General features: G+C 47.7%; 1 protein-coding gene across 2 annotated transcripts in view; it reads right to left on the reverse strand.

Moving 5' to 3' along the window:
* The window catches only part of MUC4 (mucin 4, cell surface associated), an 81,973-nt gene extending 71,321 nt beyond the window's left edge, over positions 1–10,652 (reverse strand). For both annotated transcript variants that reach the window (XM_049879233.1, XM_049879241.1), the window contains exon 1: positions 10,419–10,652. In XM_049879233.1, the coding sequence (XP_049735190.1) occupies positions 10,419–10,479 (61 nt within the window). In that variant the 5' untranslated portion in view covers positions 10,480–10,652. The remainder of the gene's footprint in view (positions 1–10,418) is intronic.
* Positions 10,653–27,188: the final 16,536 nt, after the last annotated feature.

Below are 27,188 nucleotides of genomic sequence, written 5' to 3' on the forward strand. Positions count from 1 at the left end.
AGTCCTTGCCTTGGAGCCAGCTGTGGCAGGTGGATTATAAATTATTTTCCTCAGTGTTACTGACCTAGGCTTTTGAAGTCAGCCCAGAGGAGGCAGCTCTATTTACTGATAAGGGGAAGGAAGGAGAGCCTGAGAAAGCTAGAGCGATACCAGTGATGTTTCAGATACCTGAGTTCCAGAACATAGATCAGCTGGTCTTTAACTTGGGGAAGAAGGAAATGAAGCAGGAAAGTGATTTGTAGTAGCTAGTGCAATTTGATGTTTGTTTGTTTTTGCCATGATTCAAGTCAGACATCCTGCTTCTGATACTCCCTAAAAGGCTCTCTCTGCTATGTTGGCATCTCCTATCTGGAGGGGAGATAAGGGGGCAGAGGGGGCCAGAAGATGGCGGAATGGACACAAAAAGAGAGAGTGGAGGGAAGGAGTAGGATGTCTCATTAGGGAAGAGCAGTTAGGAGTATATAGCAAGGTGTATATAAATTTTCGTATGAGATGAAAGAATTAACAAGACCAAAAGCTGGTTTTTTGAAAAACTCAACAAAATTGACAAACCATTGGCCAAACTGACAAAAGAAAAACAGGAGAGGAAGCAAATAGCCCGAATAAGAAATCAGATGGGTGATATTACAACAGACCCAAATGAAATTAAAAGAATCATAGCAGATTACTATGAAAAGCTATACTCAAATTTGAAAACCTAGAAGAAATGGATGAATTCCTAGAAACACACTACCTACCTAAAATAACACAAACAGAGGTAGAACAACTAAATAGACCCATAACAAAAGAAGAGATTGAAAAGGTAATCAAAAAGCTCCCAACAAAAAAAGGCCCTGGTCCGGACGGGTTCACTGCAGAGTTCTACCAAACTCTCAGAGAAGAGTTAACACCACTATTACTAAAGGTATTTCAGAGCATAGAAAAGGATGGAATACTACCAAACTCATTCTATGAAGCCACCATATCCCTGATACCAAAACCAGGTAAAAATACCACAAGAAAAGAAAATTATAGACCTATATCCCTCATGAATGTAGATGCAAAAATCTCAACAAAATTCTAGCCAATAGAATTCAACAACATATCAAAAAAATAATTCACTGTGACCAAGTGGGATTCATACCAGGTATGCAGGGATGGTTCAACATTAGAAAAACAATTAATGGAATCCCCCACATAAGTAAAACAAAAGACAAGAATCACATGATTTTATCAATTGATGCAGAAAAGGCATTTGACAAAGTTCAACACTTATTCATGATAAAAACTCTCAGCAAAATAGGAATAGAAGGAAAATTTCTCAACATAATAAAGGGCATTTATACAAAGCCAACAGCCAACATCACCCTAAATGGAGAGAGCCTGAAAACATTCCCATTGAGATCAAGAACCAGACAAGGATGCCCTTTATCACTGCTCTTATTCAACATTGTGCTGGAAGTCCTAGCCAGAGCAATTAGGCTAGATAAAGAATTAAAGTTCATCCAGATTGGCAAGGAAGAAGTCAAAGTATCTCTATTTGCAGATGATGTGATCTTATACACAGAAAACCCTAAGGAATCCTCCAGAAAACTACTGAAACTAATAGAAGAGTTCAGCAGAGTATCAGGATACAAGATAAACATACAAAAATCAGTTAGATTCCTCTACACCAACAAAAAGAACATCAAAGAGGAAATCACCAAATCAATGCCATTTACAGTAGCCCCCAAGAAGATAAAATAGGAATAAATCTTACCAGAGATGTAAAAGACTTATACAAAGAAAACTACAGTACACTTCTGCCAGAAACCAAAAGAGACTTACATAAGTGGAAGAACATACCTTGCTCATGGATACGAAGACTTAACATTATAAAAACGTCTATTCTACCAAAAGCGATCTATACATTTAATGCAATTCCAATCCAAATCCCAAGGACATTCTTTAGTGAGATGGAGAAACAAATCACCAACTTCATATGGAAGGGAAAGAGGCCCTGGATAAATAAGGCATTACTGAAAAAGAAAAACAAAGTGGGAGGCCTTACTTTACCTGATTTTAGAACCTATTATATCCCCACAGTAGTCAAAACAGCCTGGTACTGGTACAACAACAGATACTTGGACCAATGGAACAGAATTGAGTCCAGACATAACTCCATCCACATATGAGCAGTTGATATTTGACAAAGGCCCCAAAAAAGTTAAATGGGGAAAAGACAGTCTTTTTAACAAATGGTGCTGGCATAACTGGATATCCATCTGCAAAAAAATGAAACAAGGCCCATACCTCACTCCATGCACAAAAACTAACTCAAAATGGATCAAAGGCCTAAATATAAAATCTAAAACGATAAAGATCATGGAAGAAAAAATAGGGATAACAATAGGAGCCCTAATACATGGCATAAACAGTATAGAAAACATTATAAAGAACATAGAAGAAAAAATAGATAACTGGGAGCTCCTAAAAATCAAACGCTTATATGCTCATCCAAAGACTTCACCAAAAGAGTAAAAAGACTACCTACAGACTGGGAAAAAGTTTTTAGCTATGACATTTCTGATCAGCGCCTGATCTCTAAAATCTACGTGATACTGCAAAAAGACAAATAACCCAATTAAACAATGGGCAAAAGATATGAATAGACACTTCACTAAAGAAGACATTCAGGTAGCTAACAGATATATGAGGAAATGTTCACGATCATTAGCCTTTAGAGAAATGCAGATCAAAACTACAATGAGATTTCATCTCACTCCAACAAGGCCGGCATTAAACCAAAAAACACAAAATAATAAAAGTTGGGGAGGCTGTAGAGAGATTGGAACACTTCTACACTGCTGGGGGGAATGTCAAATGGTACAACCACTTTGGAAATCGATTTGGTGCTTCCTTAAAAAGTTAGAAATAGAACTACCATATGATCCAGCAATCCCATTCCTTGGAATATATCCTAGAGAAATAAGAGCCTTTACACGAACAGATATATGCACACCTATGTTTATTGCAACACTGTTCACAATAGCAAAAACATGGAAGCAACCAAGGTGCCCATCAACAGATGACTGGATAAATAGATTACGGTATTTTCACACAATGGAATACTACACATCAATAAAGAACAGTGAGGAATCTGTGAAACATTTCATAACCTGGAGGAACCTGGAAGGCATTATGCTGAGTGAAATTAGTCAGTTGCAAAAGGACAAATATTGTATAAGACCACTATTATAAGAACTTGAGAAATAGTTTAAACTGAGAAGAAAACATTCTTTTGTGGTTACGAGAAGGGGGAGGGAGGGAGGGTGGGGGGGTATTCACTAATTAGATAGTAGATAAGAACTACTTTAGGTGAAGGCAAAGACAGCACACAATACAGGGGAGGTCAGCACAATTGGACTAAACCAAAAGCAAAAAAGTTTCCTGAAGAAACTGAATGCTTCGAAGGCCAGCGTAGCAGGGGTAGGGGTCTGGGGACCATGGTTTCAGGGGACATCTAAGTCAATTGGCATAAAAAAATCTATTAAGAAAACATTCTGCATCCCACTTTGAAGAGTGGCTTCTGGGGTCTTAAATGCTAGCAAGCAGCCATCTAAGATGCATCAATTGGTCTCAACCCACCTGGATCAAAGGAGAATGAAGAACACCAAGGGCACAGGTGATTATGAGCCCAAGAGACAGAAAGGGCCACATGAACCAGAGACTACATCATCCTGAGACCAGAAGAACTAGATGGTGCTCTGCTACAACCGATGACTGCCCTGACCCCTGAGGGAGCAGGAGAGCAGTGGGATGCAGACCCCAAATTCTCATAAGACCAGACTTAATGGTCTGACTGAGACTGGAAGGACCCTGGTGGTCATGACCCCCAGAACTTCTGTTGCCCCAGGATGGGAACCATTCCCGAAGCCAACTCTTCAGACATGGATTGGACTGGACAATGGGTTGGAGAGGGATGCTGGTGAGGAGTGAGCTTCTTGGATCAGGTGGACACTTGATACTATGTTGGCATCTCCTGCCTGGAGGGGAGATGAGAGGGTGGAGGGGGTTAGAAGCTGGTGAAAAGGACACGAAAAGAGAGAGTGGAGGGAGAGAGCAGGCTGTCTCATTAGGGGGAGAGTAACTGGGAGTGTGTAGCAAGGTGTATATGGGTTTTTGAGTGTGAGACTGACTTGATTTGTAAACTTTCACTTAAAGAACAATAAAAATCATCAAAAAAATTTTTTTTGTATGAGAGACTGACTTGATTTGTAAACTTTCACTTAAAGCACAATAAAAATTAAAAAATAAAAAAAGGCTCCCTCTGAGCCTGCCATGGACAAGTAATGGCAGAATGCATCTGGTGAGGCCACAGAGTGTTTAAAAGTATGGGTTCTAGAGCCAGACTGACCAGCATTCACTGTGTGACCTCTCTAAGGCTCGGTGTCTTCATCTATAAAAATGGGACAGTTACTAAAATCCGCAATCCATTCCATGGCTTACAAGACATGATCTTGTACCTTCCTACCTCTTTCAAGTCTTCCAAAGGGTCAGGCTCTCTTTTGACTCTTCCTCCTGCCTGCCTGGCTTATGCTTTGCTTCACACTCTCCACCTGGTTTACTACTTACCCATCAGATCTCAGCTCACAGCACCTCCTCAGAGAGGCCTTCCCAGACTTCCTGATCTAAACGAAGTCCCTGATTTACTCTCATCTCACTCTGTACTTTTTCAACAACCTTACCACAATTGTAGTTGGCAGTCTTCTGGTAATTATTTTATGTCCCTCTGCATACTGGAGCTTAGCTCTGGAAGGCTGGGCCACAACTGTATCATCCCTCACCGTATACACAGTGCGGCCCTAGAACGACGTCAGAGGCATGATTGTTGTTGTCGTTGTTAGGTGTCGTCCAGTCAGTTCTAACTCATAGCAACAGTGTCCAGTCCTGTGCCATCCTCACAATTGTTGCAACCTCTGTGTCAATCCATCTCATTGAGTGTTCCTCATTTTCAATGACCTCTACTTTACCAAGCATGAGGTCATTACGATGAACTCTACTTTGAGGAGGCAGCTCTTCCCCAGTCATATTTTGAATGCCTTCCAACCTCAGGGGCTCATCTTCCAGCACTATATCAGACAATGTTCTTTTGCTATTCATAAGGTTTTCACTGGCTAATTCTTTTCAGAAGTAGACTGCTGGGTCCTTCTTCCTAGCCTGTCTTAGTTTGGAAACTCAGATGAAACCTGTCTACCATGGGTGACCCTGCTGGTATTTGAATTCTGGTGGCATAGCTTCCAGCATCACAGCAACATGCAAACCCCCACAGTATGACAAACTGACGGACAAGTGGGGGTCAGATGCATGGTAAACCCAAAACCAAATTCAGTGCCGTCGAGTCGATTCTGACTCATAGCGACCCTATAGGACAGAGTAGAACTGCCCCATAGAGTTTCCAAGGAGTACCTGGTAGATCCGAACTGCCGACCCTTTGGTTAGCAGCCATAGCACTTAACCACTACGCCACCAGGGTTTCCAGATGCATGGTAGACATTAACTATTTATTGAATTAGCAAATGCGTGAATTAATGAATATTTCAGCAGGGGTGGTGAGTGCTTCTGTCTTTCCCATCATGGATGGGCTCAGCTGGTCAAACTATTTGTCAAAGTTCGTGTGCTGCAGTGGAAGGAAACACAGTGAACGAGGAGTCGGGAGACCTGGCTTCTAGTCCCAGCTGCCATATCTGTGAGCTGTGTGACCCTAACTTAGAGAGCTCTGAGAGCAGGAACCACGACTGATCGTCTTAGTGTTCAGAGCGCCTGGCACACATGAAAGTTCAGCAAGGTAATAAATAACTCCACAGTCTGAGCTTCCTCCTCTTCTGAATTCCCAAAATCCCACTGTTGATTGGACCTCTGGTGCTCAAACAGCAACGTCAACTGGGAAATGTCTGTATATAGGATGGATGTCCATGCGGTCCTTAAGAATGCATGGCCCCATGCCTCCATATGAGTCTGACCTCACACATAAATGCAGATGCCCGGTTCTGGGGCCTCTTCAGAGTGTCAAGGAAAATGTTGAGTATTTTATGCATTGTTGTATACAGTGACGACAAATTCAGTCCCTCAGCACTGGGCTGGGGAAGGCGGATTTGGCAGTGACCAAGTGCCTGCTTGCAATGAACTCAGCCTAACAGAGGGAAAAACGTATGTGCAGGGCAAAGGGTTGGAGCTTGGAAGAGAGCTCCTACCTCCTCCTGTGAGGTCTTCAGTCCTGACCTTCAGAGGCCTGCCTCCGAGAGCTACATTCTGGGCCTACTTGAAGCACTTAACACACTATGAGACCAGCAAACACACACAGTAGCAACACCACTTGCTTGAGGACATGAAAGGCCAACTGGTTGTCAGCCTCTCCTGGCAAGGAAGGCAAACCACTCACACTTCAAACAGTGACAGGCCAGCCTCTGCTGCTGAAGGGAAGCACAAAAACCAAGAGCATGGAGCAGACGAAGCTGGCGCTCAGGGCCAGCGCATGTGATAAGTCACATTCTGAATAAACCAACTCATCTCTCACAAGGCCGCAGGAAGCACTGCATTTAGACTTGGATTTGCAGACTGCCACATCTTTCTCCTGCAGACCTGCTGGTGGGTTTGAACCACTGACAGCTGAGCACTTAACCACTGTGCCACGTGAGCTCCACAGGAAGCATAGGGGTGGCTTGGTAAAGGCATGAGGAACCTTAAAACCCAAAAACCCACTGCTGTCAAGTCAATTCCGACTCATAAGGACCCTATAGGACAGAGTAGAACTGCCCCGTAGGGTTTTCAAGGAGCGCCTGATGGATTTGAACTGCCAACCTTTTGGCTAGCCACTGTAGCACTTAACCACTATGCCACCAGGGTTTCCTAAGGAGCCTTGGGTCAATGGAAATGCCTCTGAGCCAACCAAAGCTCCCGTTCCATTCCTGGCTCCAACACCCTCCTCACCACCTGGCTCTCCTCTGAAGTGGAGAGGGCCTGATCTCAAACAATGGCTCCCTGACTTTATACCAGACGCTGTTGCATTTTAGCCTCACAGCGACGCTATGACGTAGCCCCGGACAAAGACACCAAAACTCCAGGGCTAACGGGTTTTTGCCTATGCCCCCTTGGCTGCTAAGCGGTAAAATCGACACCAGTGCTACTGATTTTGGAGCCTGTGGCTCAGTTGTTTAAGCATCGGGCTGCTAACCAAAAGGTCAGGAGTTGGAGTCCACCAACTGCTCCTTGGAAACCCTATGGGGCGGTTCTACTCTGTCCTATAGGGTCGCTATGAGTTGGAATCGACTCAATGGCAACAGTTTTGGTTTTTTGGTTGGTTTTCTACTGATTTTAAGTCCATGATCATTACTGAATATCTTGCTGAGCTGTTGGCCTAAATTTGATTGATTTTCTTGGCAGGACCTCTTGTACTGGGATCCTCTCCTTGTGCGTGTCTCCAAGCACAGAGAGGGCTTCCTGGGAGGGTGGGCAGGTGGGCCTGTAGAGTGTTTTGGTGCCCTCAGCGGCAGGTCAGTGGAAGCGTCTCCCAGACAGACAGACAGCTTGGAGGTTGTTGGGAGAGGGAGAGCAGGACACCCTTCTCTCTGGGCCCCTGTGGCTGTGAATCTCCTCCCCGCCTGTATACTAGCTTTAGTCCTGTAACCTCGGAGGACCTGTCAGGACTGCAGCCCCTCTGCCACTGGGCCACTGAGGCTTGTTTTGACCCAGTTCCCTCACTGTGAGGGGTGAAGTCACGGTTGCCAAGCATCATCCTGAGTCGTTGCTGCCCAGAGCTACCAGGAGTCACCAGTTTCCATTAGCTCCATGTCCAGCCCACCTCCATTCACCCCTTCTTCCTCCCCTTCATCCTCCGGAGCCAGAGTTTTTTCTTAAGGAAGCCTTTAGCACTGCAGCTTCTTCTCTGGAAATCCTGGGGTTTCTTTCTTCCTCCTGAGGCAGAGGAGGCTCTGATACCTGCTTTAGTGATGGCCCAGGCCTGGGAGAGGGTCCTGCCACCAGGTCTAGAAAAAGACCCTAGACTCAAATATAGGCAGGTCACCATAAGCCTCTATCAGGGAGGCAGGGGGACAGGACTGGCCGACTTCTACACCCCAGAAGCTTCCCTCAGAGAAGAGGAGGGGGGCGACTGCCCAGCCCTCTGTGACTACTTTTCTCCTCCAACATCCGGCATTGCCCCATCAGATGCTTGGGGCGCATCTCCCCAGCCCACACCCCCACCTCTCCTAGCTCCCCCACTTCACTTTGCTCCTTTAACAATACCCAGGAGGCCAGAGCTCCAGGGCATACCTGCGCCTCTTCAGGGTCATATGGGTGGGGACCCCTTTCCACATTCCTCGGCCTTCAGCCTCCTCTTCGGTGTACCCCATCCCTCCTCACCTCCGCTTTCGTGGTCCCCTCCCACTCCAGCTCTCTCACCCTCGGGCTCCTCTTTACGGACCCTGCTTCCCCCCAACCCAACCTGAGCCTGATGACCTTAACGAAGGGCTGAGGGCTGAGCTGGTACCTAACCCTTTTGGATGGACTTTAAATCACAGAACGTTGAAACTCAAGAATGTGGAGATCAGGAGGTCAGGTCATTTACCACTCCCACTTTTTACAGCAGGGAGCTGAGCCTGGAGATATCAAACAGGACTGGGCACTGGGCCAGAATTATTAGTGGTACAGCCAGGACAGGGCCATCCCAGGAAAACCTAAACCCAAACCAAACCAGTTGCTATCAAGTCAATCCCGACTCATTGCAACAGATGTGTTGCAGAGAAGAACTGCGCGCCATACGGTTTTCAAGGCCGTGACCTGTGGGTGGGTTAATACTTGAGCAGTTGACTGTTTGTATCACCAGGAGCTCCAGAACAGAGCCCCAGGGCCCCTCCTAAATCAAAGCCACCTTCTCCCCACTGCCCTGCGTCATGATTCCCATGGAAACATTTTCGTCTACATCCCTTTCTTTGACTCCAGGACAAGACCCTGAGTGGCTGGCCACTGCAGGCTTTAAAGGTTCCTTCTGACCTCTGGGTCCTCACTGTGTGATGGGGGTGGGGGGGGTCTGGTGGGAGGGCTGGAGGGCTGGGAGTGGCGTTTCTTTCATTTGCTCTTAGCCAAGCTCTTCAATATTTCAAGGAAAGTGGAGTATTCCACCTAACCAGCATTTTGTCTTTTACTATCTGTAAGAGGGCGTGTTCCTTCTGACCCGCTCCTCGAGAAAAGATTTCTTTCTGCAAATCTTCCCCAGACCTGTTGCAGGGGTAAAGGGGCTGTAATTCTATCTTTGTTTTGGGCTCCTGGCTCCTCATTGTCCCAGGAATAGCTTCACTCTCCCCAGGCTCCAGACCCTCCCAGAAGACTAAAAAACAAACAAACAAACCCAGATGCCATTGAATATACTCTGACCCATGTCGACCCCACGTGTGTCAAGTAGAACTGTGCTCCATAGGGTTTTCAATGGCTGATTTTTTTTGGAAGTAAATGGCCAGGACTTTCTTCCAAGGCATCTCAGAATAGACTTGAATCTCTGACCTTTCAGGTAGCAGCCAAGCACCCAGGGACTCCCCAGCAGACTCAGACACCCAGAAATTCAGAATGAGACCTGTTCCTGGAGTCAGAGGGGCAGTTGGGAGGTGGTGGGGAGAGGTCTGGGGAACCCCAGAGGGTCACTTCTCCAACAGGCCTTGCTCCCATGCCCTGCCCACCCCACCTCTGCACCCCAGCTCTGTACATGGAGGGGGAAGGGGAGTGTGGAAGGAAGCCAAGGTCAGTTCCAGGGCTGTGAGTCATGCCCTGAGGGCATCAACCCAAGAGGAGGTTTTCAAACCTAAGGCCAAAGGCAAAAAACCTGACCATTCCCAGCATCTCCCTTGCTCTCTTATCCCTGCCTGGTTTTCCTCTCTACCACTCTCTGAGCCTGCCTGTTCTTGGCTTCCTTGATCCCTTCCTTTCAGTTCTGCATGACGTCCTCTGATTTTCTCCCTGTGCATATCCGTTTTGCTTTGGCTCCTCTATTTCTAGCCAGCCTTTTTCTCTAACTCTCTATCTTTATTTTTCTTCTGTTGTTGTTCCTCAGCTTCTCTGCTTTTCTGTCTCCGTTTCTTTCCTCAACTCTCTCTCTCTCCACCTCTGCCCGCCTGTTCCCTCCTCTCCACAAAATAAGCCCTGGCTCTCCAATGAGTCCGCCAAACCAGGTCACCTGTTCCGAGAACTCTCTCTGCTTCTCTCTGTCCCTGTATCCTCTTTCCCTCTCTGTCTCTCTAACACTCTCCCTCTCCCCCATCTCTCCCTCGTCTTGCCCTATCTCTTCCTGTCCACACTTCTCTCTCTCTCTCCCTTCCTTTCTCTAACTCCCCTGTCCCCCTCTCCTAACAAGCTCCCCAAAGCCCAGCCACCCCCTGCCCCAGAATGCTGTCCCTAGGGGCATCACTTACCCAGGACCACTGGCCAAAGGAGGGACACCCAGGTGATCCTCCTCCAGCAGGCCCCCCTCATGGCTCCGGAAAGAGTCCCTCAGACTCCCGGGGAGGCTCTTCAGCCGATGCAGCGTGTGTGAGGAGCAGAGGTGAACCTGTCGCCACTGGCTGCTGGCCTGAAACAGGTGTATTTCCCTGAAGGGGCCAGAGAACCAGAGAAGGAGGACAAAAGAAGGCGGGGCCCCGTGTCAATCATCCTTGCCCCGTCTTTTCTTTCCTCCATCTCCACCCCCTTCCCCCACCAGTGAAACAAAAACAAAAAAAATACCAATACACCCATTGCTCTGTTCTTAGTCACCCTGAGCCAAGCTCAGAAAGGGGGAGGTGGGGAGGCATAGAAAGGGGGTATTGAGAAATAGAAACTGGGACACACAGGAGATGAGTGGGCCACTCTCCTGCCCAGACCCCTGGGCCCTCCTCCCTCCCCCAGGGCTCCCCTATACTTCTGAGGGGGCTGCTAGAGGGGGCAGTAGCTGGGTCTCTTCAGAAAGAGGGGCAGGGGAGAATGGGGAGAAAAGGGGCTGAAGGGGAGTGAAATTGGGACTGCACAAATAGGAGAAAGGAGTGAGATTTGAGGACACCCTAGGGCAGATGGGGACTGGGTAAGGGGTAGGAATCAGAAATACCCTGTATGAGGTCTTTTGAAACGCTTAGAATATTTGCTCAGTACCAGGCAAACTACTAAGACCCTCACTGCCATGGATTGAATTGTCCCCAAAACTATGTGTCAACTTGGCTAGTCCATGATTCCCAGTATTATGTGGTTGTCATCCATTCTACGATCTTATGTAATTATCCTATGCATTGTAAATCTAGCCCCTATGTCTGTGGTTATGATCCTATTTGGGAGTGAGCTGTTATGTGAATGAGGCAGGACACAATCTACAGGATTAGGTTCTATCTTGACTCAATCTCTTTTGAGATATAAAAGAGAGAAGCGAGCAGAGAGGAGAGAGACCTTATTACCACCAAGAAAGAATAGCCAGGAGTGGAGCAAGTCCCTTGAGCCCAGAGTCCCTGCACTGAGAAGCTCCTAGACCCAAGGGAAGATTGATGACCAGGACCTTCTCCCACAGCTGACAGAGAAAGAAAAACTTCCCCTGGAGCTGGCACCCTGAATTTGGACTTCTGGCCTCCTAAACTGTGAGAGAATAAATTTCTGCTTGTTAAAGCCATCCACTTGTGGTATTTCTGTTATAGCAGCACTAAATGACTAAGACGCTCACCAAATGATAGATTCCTTCTTTCTAGAAGAGGGAGCTCAGGGTCAGGGTCCAGAGAGCCTGAGCCAAGCTGGGAAAGTAGCCCGAGGGATCTGGGCTGGGTAGTGGGGTTGAAGGCAGAACATAGGTGGACATGAGTAACCATGACCTAGGAGGAAGTGGGGGCTGCTCTTGGAGACCTTGGGGCTAAGGTCACCCCATTTTGACCTCCTGAGACTCGCAGGCACAATCGAGCAGGAACAGGAACCCCAGGCACATTGTGCTGGGTGGGGTTCTGCAGGTGAAGGAAGCTAGTTGCTGGAGCTCTGCAAAGGAAAACAATGGAAGTTTTCCCCACCCTCTGCCATAGCCGGAATCTCTGCTTCTGGTTCCTCAAGATTTGATCCCCTGGGTGTGTGGTGTCTGTGTAGTAAGTGGTCCCAGAGCAGGGAGATCAGGCTCTTAGGTGCCGTTGAGCCCAGAAGAGGAATCGCATTACCTCGCTCCCAGGCACAGCCGACCTTGCCCAAGGAGAAGTAGGCAGCCAGCACTATGGTGTCATCTCAGAGCATCACGAAGGCCCCACCACCCAGTAACACTCCACCGTGTTGGCCACTGGCTTTCTGAAGCTAAAAGTCCACTTATGGCTGAAGTCAAAAGGCTAGCCCTTCTGGTTATGATGCAGATACTACTGAGAAGTAGAGTGGCACCCCTACTGTCCCTCCACCCCTGTGTGGATGAGTTAGTTTATCAGTTTATCCCATTCTTTCCGGGGGGGCAGGAAAGTCATAAGGTAAAGAGGGACTTCAGGCACAGAGAAGGAAGACACCACTGAAGAGGATTATATAGACACTAAGGCCCAACTTGGCCTTCTTGATCATTTTTATGTGTCAGTTCTTGATCATGAGTTCTCCTATTAACTTGCTGGATGTTTTTTTTTTTTGGTGACACTCTCTGGACTGCAGAGAATCCATCTACAGAGAAAAGAAAAGCATTCCACGTTAAGCAAACTAAGAGTTGTCTTGTCAACCTAACACAGATAACCTCCCACTTTCCAATGCAAGGATAGACCAGAGACCCAGAGGGTTCTCTGGAGGCTGCTGGAGTGGCCAAGACTCCAAGGGGATCTTAAGATACCTGGACTTGAATCCCCAGCACTGCCACTGTATGACCCGAGGCAAGTCACAGCCTCTTTGAGTCTTCTTCATCTGTAAAATGGGGATAACAACACCTACCCACAAGGTGGTGAGGCTGAAATGAGCTAATGTATGTTGCCTTCTAGATGTTAAGATACATGTAGAGGGAACTTGGCTCCTCATTTCATCCTGGCATCACCCCTGATCAAACCAAAATCAAACCCATCACTGTTGACTGGATTCCAACTCATAGCAACCCTAAAAGGTAGATACAAAGAAGGAAGCCAGGCTCAGAAAAGTTAAGTAACTTGCTCAAAATCAACTAAGAAGAGGAATCTGGAAATGGATTTCTAGAGCCTCTGCATACAAAGGACCTTTCCGTACCCCTGGAATTTTAAGATACTTTTTTTTTTTTTTTTGACTAGGAGTATGAGAACTTGTTAATGAGGGCATGCTTGATACTAACTCGTCTTCTCCCTGCCCACCTCCAATTCCCTTCTTAGTTTCTCTTTGAGCCCAGTTCCTCAATTTGCCCATTTTTGAGAGTTTCAGGATGCCTCTAGGTCTCTGTGAAAGTTGGCTCTCTTTTTATCTGTGGTGGGTCGTAGGATATCCATCTCCCCTCCCAAGGCATCTGATGGAGACAGAGAAAACCAAAACCAAACCTGTTGCTGTCAAGTTGATTCCAACTCAGGGCAATCCCATGTGTTACAGAGTAGATAGAACAGCTCCATAGGGGTTTCTTGACTGTGATCTTTATGGAAGTAGACAGCCACGCCTTTCTTCCGTGGAGCCACTAGGTGGGCTGGAACTGCCCACCTTTAGGTTAGTAGTTGAGCACAAATGCTTTGTACCACCCAGGGGCCTTGAAGGGGACAGAGAGAGGGGAAGAGGCAAGTGGATTCCTTGAGTTCTGTCAGATCCCCAGGTGGAGACCACCTAGGCTTGCAGACTGCCAGGTTTGCTGGGGGGAATCGGAAATCAAGTTCAAGTTAATATCCATAGGGGACAAAGAGAGTTCAATCTGGACTTGAGGTATAAGTAAATAGGAAGAAACAGACGTGGCTTCAACAGACTCAGCCTGGGTTCTGGACAGTGAAGTCAAGATCTTGAAGAGATTTCTGTTACCCAAAATGGGAATCCCTAGTGTTTTGGGTTTGCTAAATTCCTTATCTCCATATAATTTATGCCCCAATAGAACCCCATGCTGCTAGTAAATTACTTCTGGTCAGACTTAAGATGCCTGAACTGAGAAGGTAGGCAGGAAGTCAGACATTTATTAAGTTTGATCTATTAAGTCATTAATAAAAGACTAGTGACTGGAGGGCCAGGACCTGTGTATCTCATTTCACTTAATTCTGCCTGTGTATCACCCTCCCCATTTCACACAAGGAAACGGAAGTTCAGGGAGATGAACATATATTCCAGCCACACTGAGCCACGTGCTAGGTTGGGTGATCAGGTGAAACCGAAGGAGCTGACTCCCCTGATCACACTGGCCCTAAGCCACAGAGCAAGTCACTAAGCTGGAATTGGAGCCCAGACCAGCCTGGCTTCAAAGCAAAAGAAGGGAGTTCACACTGGCCAAATGCCAACTGTATGCCAGACCGTTTACACATGTGATTTCCCTGTGACAGACACAGAGGGGCACCTTCAAGAACCAACTCGCTCCCCAGCTGCAAGAAGAGTAGGTGGTTGACATTCCCCAGCTGTTAGCTCCTTCAGGGTGTAACTCACCTTCCAAGCTGAGATCACACTCTTCTGGGGTAAACCTTAGGCCAATGACTGAGAGAGGCAGTGGTGCTGGGACCCAGACATTTCCCCATAACATGGACTCCTCTGACAGGCACCTGTGCCCCAGAGCACCCTGTAGGGCTGGCAGAGATTTTGTGACTTTGTCAGTTCTCCATCATGGTTCCCCCACACCACAATTGCCTAGTCCTGCGTCCTCCCTTTCCCTTTCACAGGCATTGTTGTTAGCTGCCTTAGAATCAGCCCCCAACTCATGAAGATCCTGTGCATAATGGAATGAAATGCCCCCTAGTCCAAAACCATCCCCATGATGGGTTGTGGATCGGACAATTGCGATCCACAGGGTTTCCACTGGCTGATTTCCGGAAGTAGATCACCTTGTCCATCTTAGTCTAGAAGCTCTGCTGAAGCTTGTTCAGCATCATAGAAACACATAAAACTCCAATGACGGGTGGTGGCTGCACATGGGGTGCTTTGGCCAAGAATCGAACCTGGGTCTCCCATATGGAAGGAGAGAACTCTACCACTGAATGGTGTTACTCCCCAATAAACCTTTGTAGCCCTAACTCCAGCTTTGTGTTTGCTTCCAGAAAGATGATCACTATTTTACAGATACAGAAACTGGCCCTCGGAGCTAGGATTCAAACCTAGGTCTACACAACTCTGAAGCCTGTCCTCTTCCTACTCTGTCATACTCAATAGTTCAGCAAGGAAGGATGTGGGCTTGGTGGGCTTGGCACCCTGCTACACATGGTCCTTGCCTGCGAGAAGTGGGTGATCTGCTTGGGCAGACAAGAGCCTCACACTACAAAAGATAAAGACCAGCACACCCAGGTTCATGGCAGCACTGTTCACAATAGCAAAAGGATAAAAACAACCTAAGCGCCCATCAGCAGGTGAATGGATGAACAAAACGTGGTATATACCTACAATGGAATACTGCGCAGTCATAAAAAGAATGTTCAAATCCTCAAAACATCTGATAATTTCGGTAAATCTGGAAGGCATTATCCTGAGTGAAATAAGTCAATCACAGTTTGAATCCACCAGGTGCTCCTTGGAAACTCTACGGGGCAGTTCTACTCTGTCCTATACGGTTGCTATGAGTCAGAATCAACTCCGACAGCTACAGGTTTTTTTTTTATATGCATATGTGAAGTCCTGGTGGCATGGTGGTTAAGTGCTATGGCTGCTAACCAAAATATCAGAAGTTCGAATCCACCAGCCATTGGTTGGAAACCCTATGGGGCAATTCTACTCTGCCTTATAGGGGTCGCTGTGAGTCATAATCGATGGCAATGGGTTTGGTTTGGTATTATATGTATATGTATATACATGGGAAACCCTGGTGACGTAGTGGTTAAGTGCTATGGCTGCTAACCAAGAGGTCAGGAGTTTGAATCTGCCAGGTGCTCCTTGGAAACTCTATCGGGCAGTTCTACTCTGTTCTATAGGGTCACTAGGAGTCAGAATCAACTCGACGGCAGTGATTTTTTTTTTTTTAATATATACCTATGTTTTAGTATGTGCATGCATATATAGTCATATATATAATAAAGCACATAGGGGGTACAGTTATGGATACATCTTAGACATAACCAAACACCTCGCTAGATTGGTTTTCTGAGTTTGGAGCCTTAGGACCATAGTCTCATGGGAGAACTTGGTCAACTGGCATAATATAGTTCATAAAGTTATTTTCTATATGGTTTGGTAAGTAGCATCTGGGGCCTTAAAAGCTTGTGAGCAGCCATCTAAAATACAACTATTGGTCTCCTTTCATCTGGCGCAAAAGAGAAAGAAGGAAACCAAAGACTCAGAAGAAACTAGTCTACAGGACTAACAGTCTACTAGAACTATGACCTTATCCACCCTGAGACCAGAAGAACTAGATGATGCCTGGCTACCACTACCAGCCATTCTGATCAGGACCACAATAGATGGATCCTGATAGAAGGGGAGAGAAAAACTGGAACAAACTCAAATTCTTAAAAAGTCCAGACACTGGACCATTTGAGACTAGAAGACTCCCTGAGACTATCACCCTGAGATACTCCCTAAACCTTGAACTGAGATTACCTTTTAGCTAAATAACAGATTGGCTCATATAATAAAGTATATTACCTGTGAATACTGCCACTCTAAAAAAATCATCTATATAAGACCAAATGGTCAACAATTATTCTAAAGCAAAGATGAAAGTGTAAGTAGACAAGGAAACCAGATTACTGGAAGCAAAACATCCAGGGTGGAATTAACCAGAATGTTGACGCATTGTGAAAAATGTAACCAATGTCACTGAGCAGTGTAGGAGTAGTTAAATGGGAACCTAATTTGTTGTGTAAACTTTAATCAAAAACACAGTAAAACATTATTTAGAAAAAAGATAAAGATCAAAGTGATGGATGGATCCCAAGTGCCCAGTGGCTTGCTCCCTCAGCAGGTGGGTGTTGGTATGGGTGCCAACTGCAGAGGCCTTGGCTTCCAGAAGGAGCCCCCAGGCCGTGGTAAACGCAGGGGCCCTGACATTTGGGCCACACAAAGGCCTCGTCATTCTCCCAGGATTGGGTTTCTCAGCCTCTTTCTCTCCAAGTGCTGAGCATTTTCACACCCATTAGCTCATTTTCCTTCTCATTTTACGCCTGAGACAGAGGTGGGCATAATGCCGGGCATGGGGTCCCAACAAGGAGGGGCCATCCTGGGCGCACAGATGGGAGTGGGGGTAGGCTGTGTTGGCTCGAGGCCCAGGAATCTGGATTCACTCCATTTGTAAGAACTATATTCTCATCTTCAAGGGGAAGAAAACCAATGCCAGGAAATTAGCAACAGCACTAAGTCAAAAAAACTCAGTAACCCAGGCCTTGGATTTGCCATTTGTCTCCTACAGTTGGGCTTCCCTCTTTAAATCCTCAAAGAAAAAAAAAGACTCACAAGTTTAGAACTGGAAGAGACCTTGACAATCATCCAAACTCTTCACTCTACCAACGAGGAGACTGAGGCCTAGAAAGCAGGAAGTGTCCAAGTTCACGCATCTGGTAAGTGGCAGATGCAGGCCTTGAACCCACGTCTCCAGCCCTCTTTCTGCTTGAGCACTCTACCTCCGCATACTTTTTGTCTTTGCCTACTCCAACACCTCGACTGTACAGAGGGTTGCTATGAGTCAGAACCGATTCCATGGTATCTAACAACAACAACGGCGCCCCAGAATCTGTGCTTCTAGTTTAAACCTCAGTAAATATTGACAGTAGACTAAATGACTGGTGGACTGACGTTTAGCAAGTCTGCAAATCCTTAAATAGAAATTCGCAAATAATGAGGATTGACTGTGCCTAAAAATAGAGAAAAGTATCTTCAGTGTTTCACTCCCCCATGAACAGCTCATAGATATGATGCATATAATTTTGATTCCTACTTTTTGACCTAACATTAAAACATAAACACTTCCTCCTGTTACTACCAACATTCCATTCACATATTTTTAAAGACAGTATAATATACCATTGAGTGGACTGCCACCATAACTTATTTAATTCAGACTTTCTGGTTGTTCCCAATGTCCCCATTACAAGTGTCACAGAGACTGGAGGAGTCTTTGTGCTTAAAGCTCCTTCCGTGTTGAGCCTGATTTACTTAAGATAGAATCAGGCCTGGTGTGTTTTCCCCGGCTGCCCTGACCTTCCTTCTCCTGCAGCAGGAAGCCAGAGCACATAACCAGCTAAATCTACAGGACATGGGGCGTATTCTTGGTCACTTGGGGTCCATTAAATCTCCTAATGTTGACAGCCTAACAGCAAAGGCAAAATCAACAGTAGAACACAATGATTACTCAGGAGAGCTAAAAGCCATGGGGTAGGTTAAAGACTCTGCAGGTGGGTTGGGTGGAGTCCTTCCAGGATGCCTTCTTGGGTGGGCTTCCAGCCATGTGTGATCAGCTGTCAAGTATCTCATTTGAATACCTGAGCCTTGACACAGCCCAGGTGAATTTTCTAAAGAAAGCGATGCAAAAGGAATTTGAAAGAGAAAGAGCAAGAGGGTTAGAGCAGAAGAAAATGGAAATGGCCCTGGAGGAAATCTAAACCTTAGCTGAGGTTGAGGCTCTCCTTTCCTCTCCCTGGTCCCTGTGGAGAGGGACCAGCTGAAGCTGGAGACAGAGGTCAAGGGGACAGGAGGGGAACAGACCCAGGGAGTTCCAGCAGGCCCTGCTTCCCTGGTGTACAGTGACCCCAATGTACGTACAGGCCTCAGACAAAGGGTCGGCCTGGCAACTTGACAGCAAAGTTACTGCGTGAACCTGCGTGCCAGACACTGTGCTCGGAACAGGGGATGGTGAGATGAGCCAGAAATACCCCCACCCTCACAGGGTCACAGTCTAGAAGGATCTAGACATGGGAGGCCCTCTGGGTCTGTGGCCCTGAGGTACAGGTGTGTGTTGGGCAGTGTGGGGAGGCTCAGTGAGGGCAATCCAAGAAGTCCTCCTTGAAAGTCTGGGGAGTAGGGGTCATTACAATGGATGATTCTTGCCTATGGGAGAAGACCAGCCAGTGAGCCCAGGCCTCCCTGGTTGGCCCTAGAAATCCCCTGGCATGAGCACTCGTCACCACTGCATCCTGAGGCAGGCTAGGCTAACAAGGGAAACCAATCCCTGCATTAAGCCCTTGATCAAACTTCCCAGGGCCTGGAAGCTGGGCAGCAGCAGATCCCACAGTCCCGAGCCCTGTCTCTTTAGGGAGGGCAGAGAAGTCATGACGGCACGAAAGCAGGCCCAGTTGGAGGGTCCTGGTCCTGAGACTGAGGTGTGGAGCTGACACAGGCTGGAAAAAACAAACAAACAAACCCATTGCCGTCAAGTTGATTCTGACTCATAGTGATCCCATAGGACAGAGTAGAACTGCCCCATGGGGTTTCCAAGATTGTAATCTTTACACAGAAGCAGTCTGCTACATCTTCCCTCCTTGGAGAGGCTGGTGGATTTGAATTGATAACCTTTTGGTTAGCAGCCAAGTGCTTTAACCACTGTGGCACCAGGGCTCCTTTGACACAACCAAACCCGTTGCCATTGAGTCGACTCTGACTCATACCAAAGCTATAGGACAGGGTAGAACTGCCCCATAGAGTTTCCACGGAGAGCCTGGTGGATTCGAACCACTGACATCTTGGTTTGCAGCCGTAGCACTTAACCACTAAGCCACCAGGGTATCTGTGACACAGGCTCGCCCCTCACTAATTTCAGGCCTGCTCTCCCAAAGGCTGACTTTTTACAGCTGAGTGAATGTATCACATTTCCTAGTTTCTTTCTGAGCCCAAGAAGAGATCAAAGGTGGGCGAGGGAGATGACAGCAGGAGTGTGTATTTAAGAATAAATAAACCCCACCCTGCCCTCGGGCATTCCACAGCGGGGGCAGGTCAGCCCCATCTCCCCCACAGGACTGCCCCCCAAGGGTGGGGAGGAACTAGACCATGTTCTCTTTCTCCTACACAATCTCAGACTCCCCTTTATAGGAAAAAGTGACTTCTCACCCTGCCCCTCCCCTTGAAATTTCTTCTTTAGGCGTGCTTGGCATGTCTCCCCTCGGCTCCTACCTAGCAGGGTGCGGCTTTGCGTCTGTCATTACGCACTGAGTTGGTTCCTGTACCCACACTCCCTAGAGTTCTTCAGAGCTGGAATGCAGGTGGGAGAAAAGGGAGGCAAAAGGATTAGGATTACAATAACATCAAGAAGTTTTCACTGAAATGAAAGCCCCACTTCCGGGGGTCTTGTCAGCATGAGTCTGGGAGATGACCCTGCGGGGAGGAACCGCTGGCCTCTCTTCCTCCTGGGAGAGAGCTTGTGACAGGGTCTGTTGTTGAGCCCCAGAAGGTAGAGTGTGTGCTCTAGGGAGAAGAGCAAAGGCTTACTTTCTGGCCGTACCTCAGTCTTTCCATCGGTACTATGGATATGGTAGTAAATCCTATTAGCATATCACATAATAGGCTCTCAACAAATGTTAGTCCCTGCAGGGAAGGTGGATGTTGTTTGGAAACAGAGTCTGGGGTTGGAGGAGCAGCTCATGTAAGTGAGGGGGCTACCAGTGTCCATTCTTGGTGAGTGGATAGCTCAGGGAAAGGGGGACAGGTATAGCCGCAGGAGGTTACTGCACCAGCAGGGGCCTAGTACATTGGGGGTTGGTTAGCCTGGCTGGAGCTGGTGTTAAACAAATGCTGATAAGCTTGTTTTACTGGGGCCTTAACCCTATGGGGCAGTTCTACTCTGTCCTTTAGGGTCACTATGAATTGGAATCGACTCAACAGCTATGGGTTTTAAAGTTCCTGGGTGATGGAAACAGTTTACACTAGCTTGGCTGCTAAATAAAAGGTTGGCGGTTCAAATCCATCTAGCAGTGCTGTGGAAAAAAGGTCTGGTGATCTACTGCTGTAAGATTCCAAAAAGAAACAAACTCATAGCCACTGAGTTGATTTTGACTCATGGCAACCCCGTATGATACAGAGCAAAACTGCTCCATAGGGTTTTCTTGGCTGTAATCTTGATGGAAGCAGATCACCAGGCCTGTCTTCTCTGGTATTACTTGTAGGTTCAAACTGCCAGCCTTTAGTTTAGCAGTTGACTGGAAACCATTTGTGCCACCTATTACAGCCACCGAAAACCCCTTTGGGTGCCGTTCTACTCTGACACACCTGGAGTTGCCATGAGTTTGAACCCGCAACAGGTTTTTATTCAATGGTTGTGCAAATTGGTAAGTTCTTCAGGGACTATAGTTTAGAGATTGGGGGAGAGAAGCAAGTTTGAAGCAATAAGGTTGAACCCACCTACCAAAAAGTATAACATCTAAGGATGAAGGGGAGTCCCTGAAGGGTCTCTGAGGCATTTTTTGTTTGAGGGCTCTTTTTTTTTTGTTTTAATTCTGACTCTAGGCTATCTCTCCCAGAGTATTTGAGCCCACAGGGCAACCTGACTGTTGGGAGTTCATATTTAGGTGCCAATATCTATATTACAATAATCAATATATGTTATGTAAAAATTTATTGCAGCATGTAATAGCATATTACATAATATAGTTATTTTATTGCAGTGAAACCTGTGAGAGTCAGAACTCGAGGGGACTGCCTTGTTTTACTGAGTCTCACAAGTTGTCCGCCTTTGACAGGGTGCATCTTACCACTTTTCTGTTGCTGTCTGTTAGTAGAAAATATTTGCGTTTTCCTTCTCTGACAGGTTTCTGCCTTACATGAGTGTCAGCTTTCACAGGTTTTACTATGTTAACCTAGTTTAAGTGTGAGATTGGCTTTTCAAAAATACTTTAAAGGGTTTCATGAGCAGTTTTTGCCTGGGGAGTCCCTGAATGCCTGATCCTTGTGCTGGAACAGCCAAACCCCAAACCTCTGGCCCCTCCTGCCAAAAGGCAGTCCCATACCCAGCCGGGCCCCACTGGCAGCCCAGCCTGAAGGCGGGCTTTTCAAAGCAATGGGGTGTTGACGTTCAGCCTGCAGGGACCCGGCTTTCTGAGGACCTTTGCTGTCTGGAAGACACCCCTACCTCCTCCCCTACCCTGCCAAGAGTACTTTGCTTAAAGTACTCAGAACATGAAACTGAAACTCTGCTGTTTGATGAGTCTCTCCTCTTTCCCTACCAGTCCTTGGCAGGAATGAAAGACAAGATTAAAGCTGACTTGTTTAAAGTTTTGTATCCAGACTGTGAATCTGTATTTCTGCATAAATGATCAGTGCATTTGAAGATCAACAAGGACTTGCTTTACCCTTCTCAGGCCCTAAAATCTGCTTTTGCATCAGGAAATACAGAGAGTGAGGGAGACAAGGAGAAAACGTGCTGAGCAAATCTGCAGGCTACATTCCAGCACACGGACCAGACCCTGCACTCCTGGCACACACGAAAGGCTGCCAGGGGCTGGTATGAGTAGAGTCCCCGCGGACACCAAAAAACAGTCATTTTGATCCAGGTGGACCCAGGTGGATCTAGCAGCTTCGGACTCAACCCAGGCCTGGGGGCAGAAGGAGTGTAAAACCAGAGCTTGGTCCTTGTTTAATGCTCCAACCTGCGTGGCACTATGAGAAATACGAGAGGTGCTGGTGGCTGACTCCCCAAAATTCCACCGAATTTGGGTAAAATCCTTTGGGTGTCTAGCTGGAGTCCAGAATAGCTGCTGAGGCAGCCTCAGAAAGGAGTAAAATTGCAGGGAGGAGCCCTGGGGGGCTCCACGGAGCATCCCAGGGGGCTCCACGGAGCATCCCACGGGGCTCCACGGAGCATCCCAGGGGGCTCCACGGAGCATCCCAGGGACCTGCTTTGTCAGGGGCAGCATCTCCCACTTTGTGCTAGAAGGTGCTGAGGGGACTTCGTGCAGAGGCCCTCAATGGCTGATTTTTCATAAGTAGATCACCAGCCCTTTCTTCCAAAGTGCCCAAGTGGACTCAAACCCAGACCGAAATATAATACATTCATTAAAAATGGTCTCGTGGGAGAATATATAGCAATCAGGGAAAAGTTAATAAAGCATTGTGAAGTGAAACGTCTACAAAATGTTTTATGCAATATGATCTCAATTTTTTTTTAAAAAGCTATGTAATACGCAAAAAGCCTGAAATGAAATATACCAAAATGTTAACATTGGCATTTTCTGAGCGGTGAGATTATGGGTGACTTTCATTGTATTATTTTTCCTGTTGGTGTTTTCAGCAATAAATCAAAATCAAACTAGTTGCTGCCGAGTTGATGCCGACTCATGGAAACCCCACATGTTTCAGAGTGAAACTGCTATCCATAGTGTTTTCAACGGCTATGACCTTTCGGAAGTAGATTGCCAGGTCTTCCTTCAAGATACCTCTGGGTGTATTTGAACCACCTCAACATTGAGTATTATTTTATGATTAACAAAAGTGAAAGTTTTTTGAGTTGTTTAAGGTTTATTTCCTTAAGTGAGTTTTCCTCAGGTTAGTCATAGCTGGAATTTGAATTGCTAGAGAAGATGACCACTGCTGGTAAAAGGGTAAGAGGGATATTGGGAGGGAAGAGGAGGGCCAGGAGGGAAGGGCTTGAAGGGACCTCTGGGTCAACAGATGCAATGCCTTCCCCAAGGCTGATGACAAGCACCTGACAGTGGGGCCTCAAATCCACAGAGGTCGGCACTAGCAGTTTGAACATTGTATGTATAGAGGATCACAATATGAAATGTATTTTTACATGGGCTGTAGTTAAAAGCAACAAAAAAGGAGCCCTTGTGGTGCAGTGGTTAAGAGCTCAGCCACTAACCAAAAGGCCCGTAGTTTAAATCTACCAGCCACTCCTTGGAAACCCTATGGGGCAGTTCTATTCTGTCTTATAGGGTTGCTATGAGTTGGAATCAACTCGATGGTAACAGGTTTGGTTTTTTTAGTAGTTAAAAAAAAAAAAGTTCACGAAATACTGCTCTACGCTAGCCTCACCAAGTGCTGCTTGGCCCTGGGTGAGCCCTTCTAATGACGGGAAACTCACTACCTTCGGGCAGCTTTTTGGTGGCACAAGCTCTGGCTTGTCATCATAGCCAGGCATTGACCTGGCTTCTGCGCTCTGGAGGCCCCCACTCCTACCTCCTCGGGGCAGCACTTCAGACATTTGAAGGCAGCTGCCATGGCACCCCCAAATCCAGGCTTGCCTCCTCCCATCCCTACCCAGCCCCTTAACCACCCTCCACCTCCAGGTTTTGAGGCCCTCATTCTCCACGGAGAATACCCTTCCTCTCTGCCACCCGGTCACTGATAAAGGGTCACACATACACATACACCCAGGACTGAGGGCAACATGCCAGGCCATTTTTCTCATTAATTAATCCACGGTTTCACTTGGTGATCATCAACTGAGCACCGCTCTGTGCCTGGCACTATGGAGGTGCAGGCGAGGCGCCTGCCTTTGGGTGCCCCCGTCTAGTGGGGTGAGAAGAGTTGACATGGGTTGTCTTTGTCATGGGCCAGCTGTGTTCACCCATGGGGCTGGCTGAGGGCGGCGGCACTCACAGTCTACTCCCTGGCAGTAGTCCCCTCTGCTGGAGCCGAGATAAACTGACCCCTGTGCACCGCCCAGGCTGCCTGCCACTTGCCCACCAGCACCTCTGGGCCCTGCCTGACTCCCAGACAAGGCGTATGTCCCTCTGGCAGGCAGCCCGAGGCCACACTAACCTCTTCCCCCTCACCCAAGAACAAAGCGGAACCATACACCCAAGAGAATTTTCTTGCTGCAAACCGTTACGTTCTATGCCAGGGCCTGTAGTGCTGATCACCTCATTTGTCTTATTTATTTATTTATTTATTTTTTTAAGTTACGTTTTATTGAGCTTCCACCATATGCTTGATGTTTTGGTATATTATCTCTAGTCATTGGAACCTTCTCGAGGTAGCTGTTACTCTATTTGACAGACGAGAAAATCAAACAGAGAAGTTAGGTTTCTGTTCAATGTCTATTGAGCCCTTATCTGTGCCAGATATGGGGCTGGAAGCAGAGATGAAAGCCAGGCATAGCAAGACTGCCAGACTCTGCCCTCATTAGTCTGACCCAGAAGCAAATATTAAACAGAAAAGCTAGCAAATAATGACAATCGTGATAAGCGTTACAAAGAAAAAGTAGAGTATTCTAGGGCTACACAACAGCTGCATTTACTATAGCTGGAGAAGGGAGAGTTGCAGAGGGACACCTCAGGTGGGGCTAAGGAGCATGAGTTGGCAAGGCAGAGGGCAAGACCGCGGTCAGTAGAAGGAACGGCATGTGCTAAGGCCCTGTGGCAGGTAGAAACTGCCTATCAAGAATCTGAAAGGAAGATGGCTGTGGGTACACAGAGGGCCAGAGGAAGCACCCTCCAGACAAGAGAATGGGCCAGTGGAGCCAGAATTTACATGGCTCAGAGGCGGGTAGGGACACAGCAACCATGACGCCAACTGGCTGACTGGACCCAAGTGTCTTCAATAGAGATTTCCTTTACTGTGGAGCCCTGCTGACGGAGTGGTTAAGAGCTTGGCTGCTAAGCAAAAGGTCGGCAGCTGCTCCTTGGAAACCCTATGGGGCAGTTCTATTCTGTCCTGTATTGTCACTATGAGTCAGAATTGACTTGATAGCAACAGGTTTGGTTTTTGGGTTTTGGTTACCTTGCAGAGGCCTCATACGTTCCCTCCGCTACATGCTTTTGCATTAGAATTTCATTTTGGCTTCACAGTACCACTGTGAGGCAGATCCCACTGGGATGGTCCTCCTCCTTTCCCTGATGCATACCCTGAGGCTCAGCAAGGGAAGCCATTACCCAACGGCCCATGTCAGTGAGTAGGAAAATGTGCTGGTGCACCAGGACCCAGGGAGGAGTTGGGCTGGGCTTGTCGATGGGCAGCCCGGGAGGCTGGGTGTTCATCGCAGGCACCACAGGCTATGGGAGAGCAGTGATTCCTGCTGTCATCGATCCCCTGGAGACAGGAGCTTGGGAGGAATGCTCTCTGGGTTTTTGTCACATCTGTGGGGGCACTGCTCTGGTTCAGGGAGGCCCCAAAGATGACAAAACCTTCAGGGTCCACCTGCTATGTCACCTGGGGCAGTTACTCCCCACTAGGTGCCTCGGTTTCCTACCTGTGAACTAGCCCTTCTCTGCCATCCCCTCCAGTTCTAGCATTGTTGGACTCTGAGGTGGCCTGGGTGGGTCTCTGATTCCGGAGGGCGCTGGCCTGGCTGGCATTCTGGGCCAGGACTGTGGTGGTTTGGCTGCCAAGAGGAACAAGGAAGTCAGGGGGTATTTCAAATTAAGTTTCAATTCCTACTGCTCTGAAAGCTGGGTGGGGAACTTGCCGTGACAGTGTTCTGGGTGGCGGGGGGGAGTGTTGTGTGTGACAGGCCTGCCCAGCACCCGTCAGCTGGGGAGGAAAGGCCTCAGCTGTGGACTCAGGCCCTGGGCCAGGCAAAAGCAATGGTGTTGGCTGCCGTGAGTGTCTTGGCAGAGCAGGGGGCTCTCAGGAATGGGTCTCTCCCCACTCCACAGGCCCTCTTTTCACAACCAGGACCAGTCAGAGGAGCAGGACTAGGGGAGTGGCTGGTAAGAGGGACGTCCACATGGGAAGATGGGGCACAGGAAGCTGGGAGTCTTCACTTCCCAGAGCTTTCTTGCCACCACTCAGAACCCGGCCCCATCATCTGTCCCCTCCTCCCCAGGTGTGAGAGCTCGGGACGTGTGCCTCCCCCATAATGACTCAGTTCTGGCCGTTCTCTGTGCTCCGTCCACCCCTGCAGAAATGCCCCCCAGCTGCGGCCAAGCCAGAGCCCACTCCCTGGGGTCCCTTGGCTCCCACAGGCCCCAGGCCACACATCCCCTCCTGACTGGCTCTCCTGGGCTCAGCTGGAAGCTGCTCTGAAGGCTATTTCCTCTGACCTCCTGCTTCCCACACCTTTCCTGTCCCTCATGGCCTTCCGGTATCGGTCACCTGCAGAGCCTCCTGTCCCATCTGACCTCTCACTTCCCTGACTCACGTCTCCTTTGTCACTTGTCACCTTTTTCTCTTCTCTCCTCCCTCACACACCTTGGGCAGTACTGACCTTTTGCCCATTGCTAAGATACTCACCCAAGTGACTCCGTGGACCCTCAGCAAACTTAGCGTTTACGAGCCATCCGTGTTTCCTAAAT

This window comes from Elephas maximus, chromosome 1 (assembly GCF_024166365.1).
Source record: "Elephas maximus indicus isolate mEleMax1 chromosome 1, mEleMax1 primary haplotype, whole genome shotgun sequence".
Taxonomy (NCBI): domain Eukaryota; kingdom Metazoa; phylum Chordata; class Mammalia; order Proboscidea; family Elephantidae; genus Elephas; species Elephas maximus.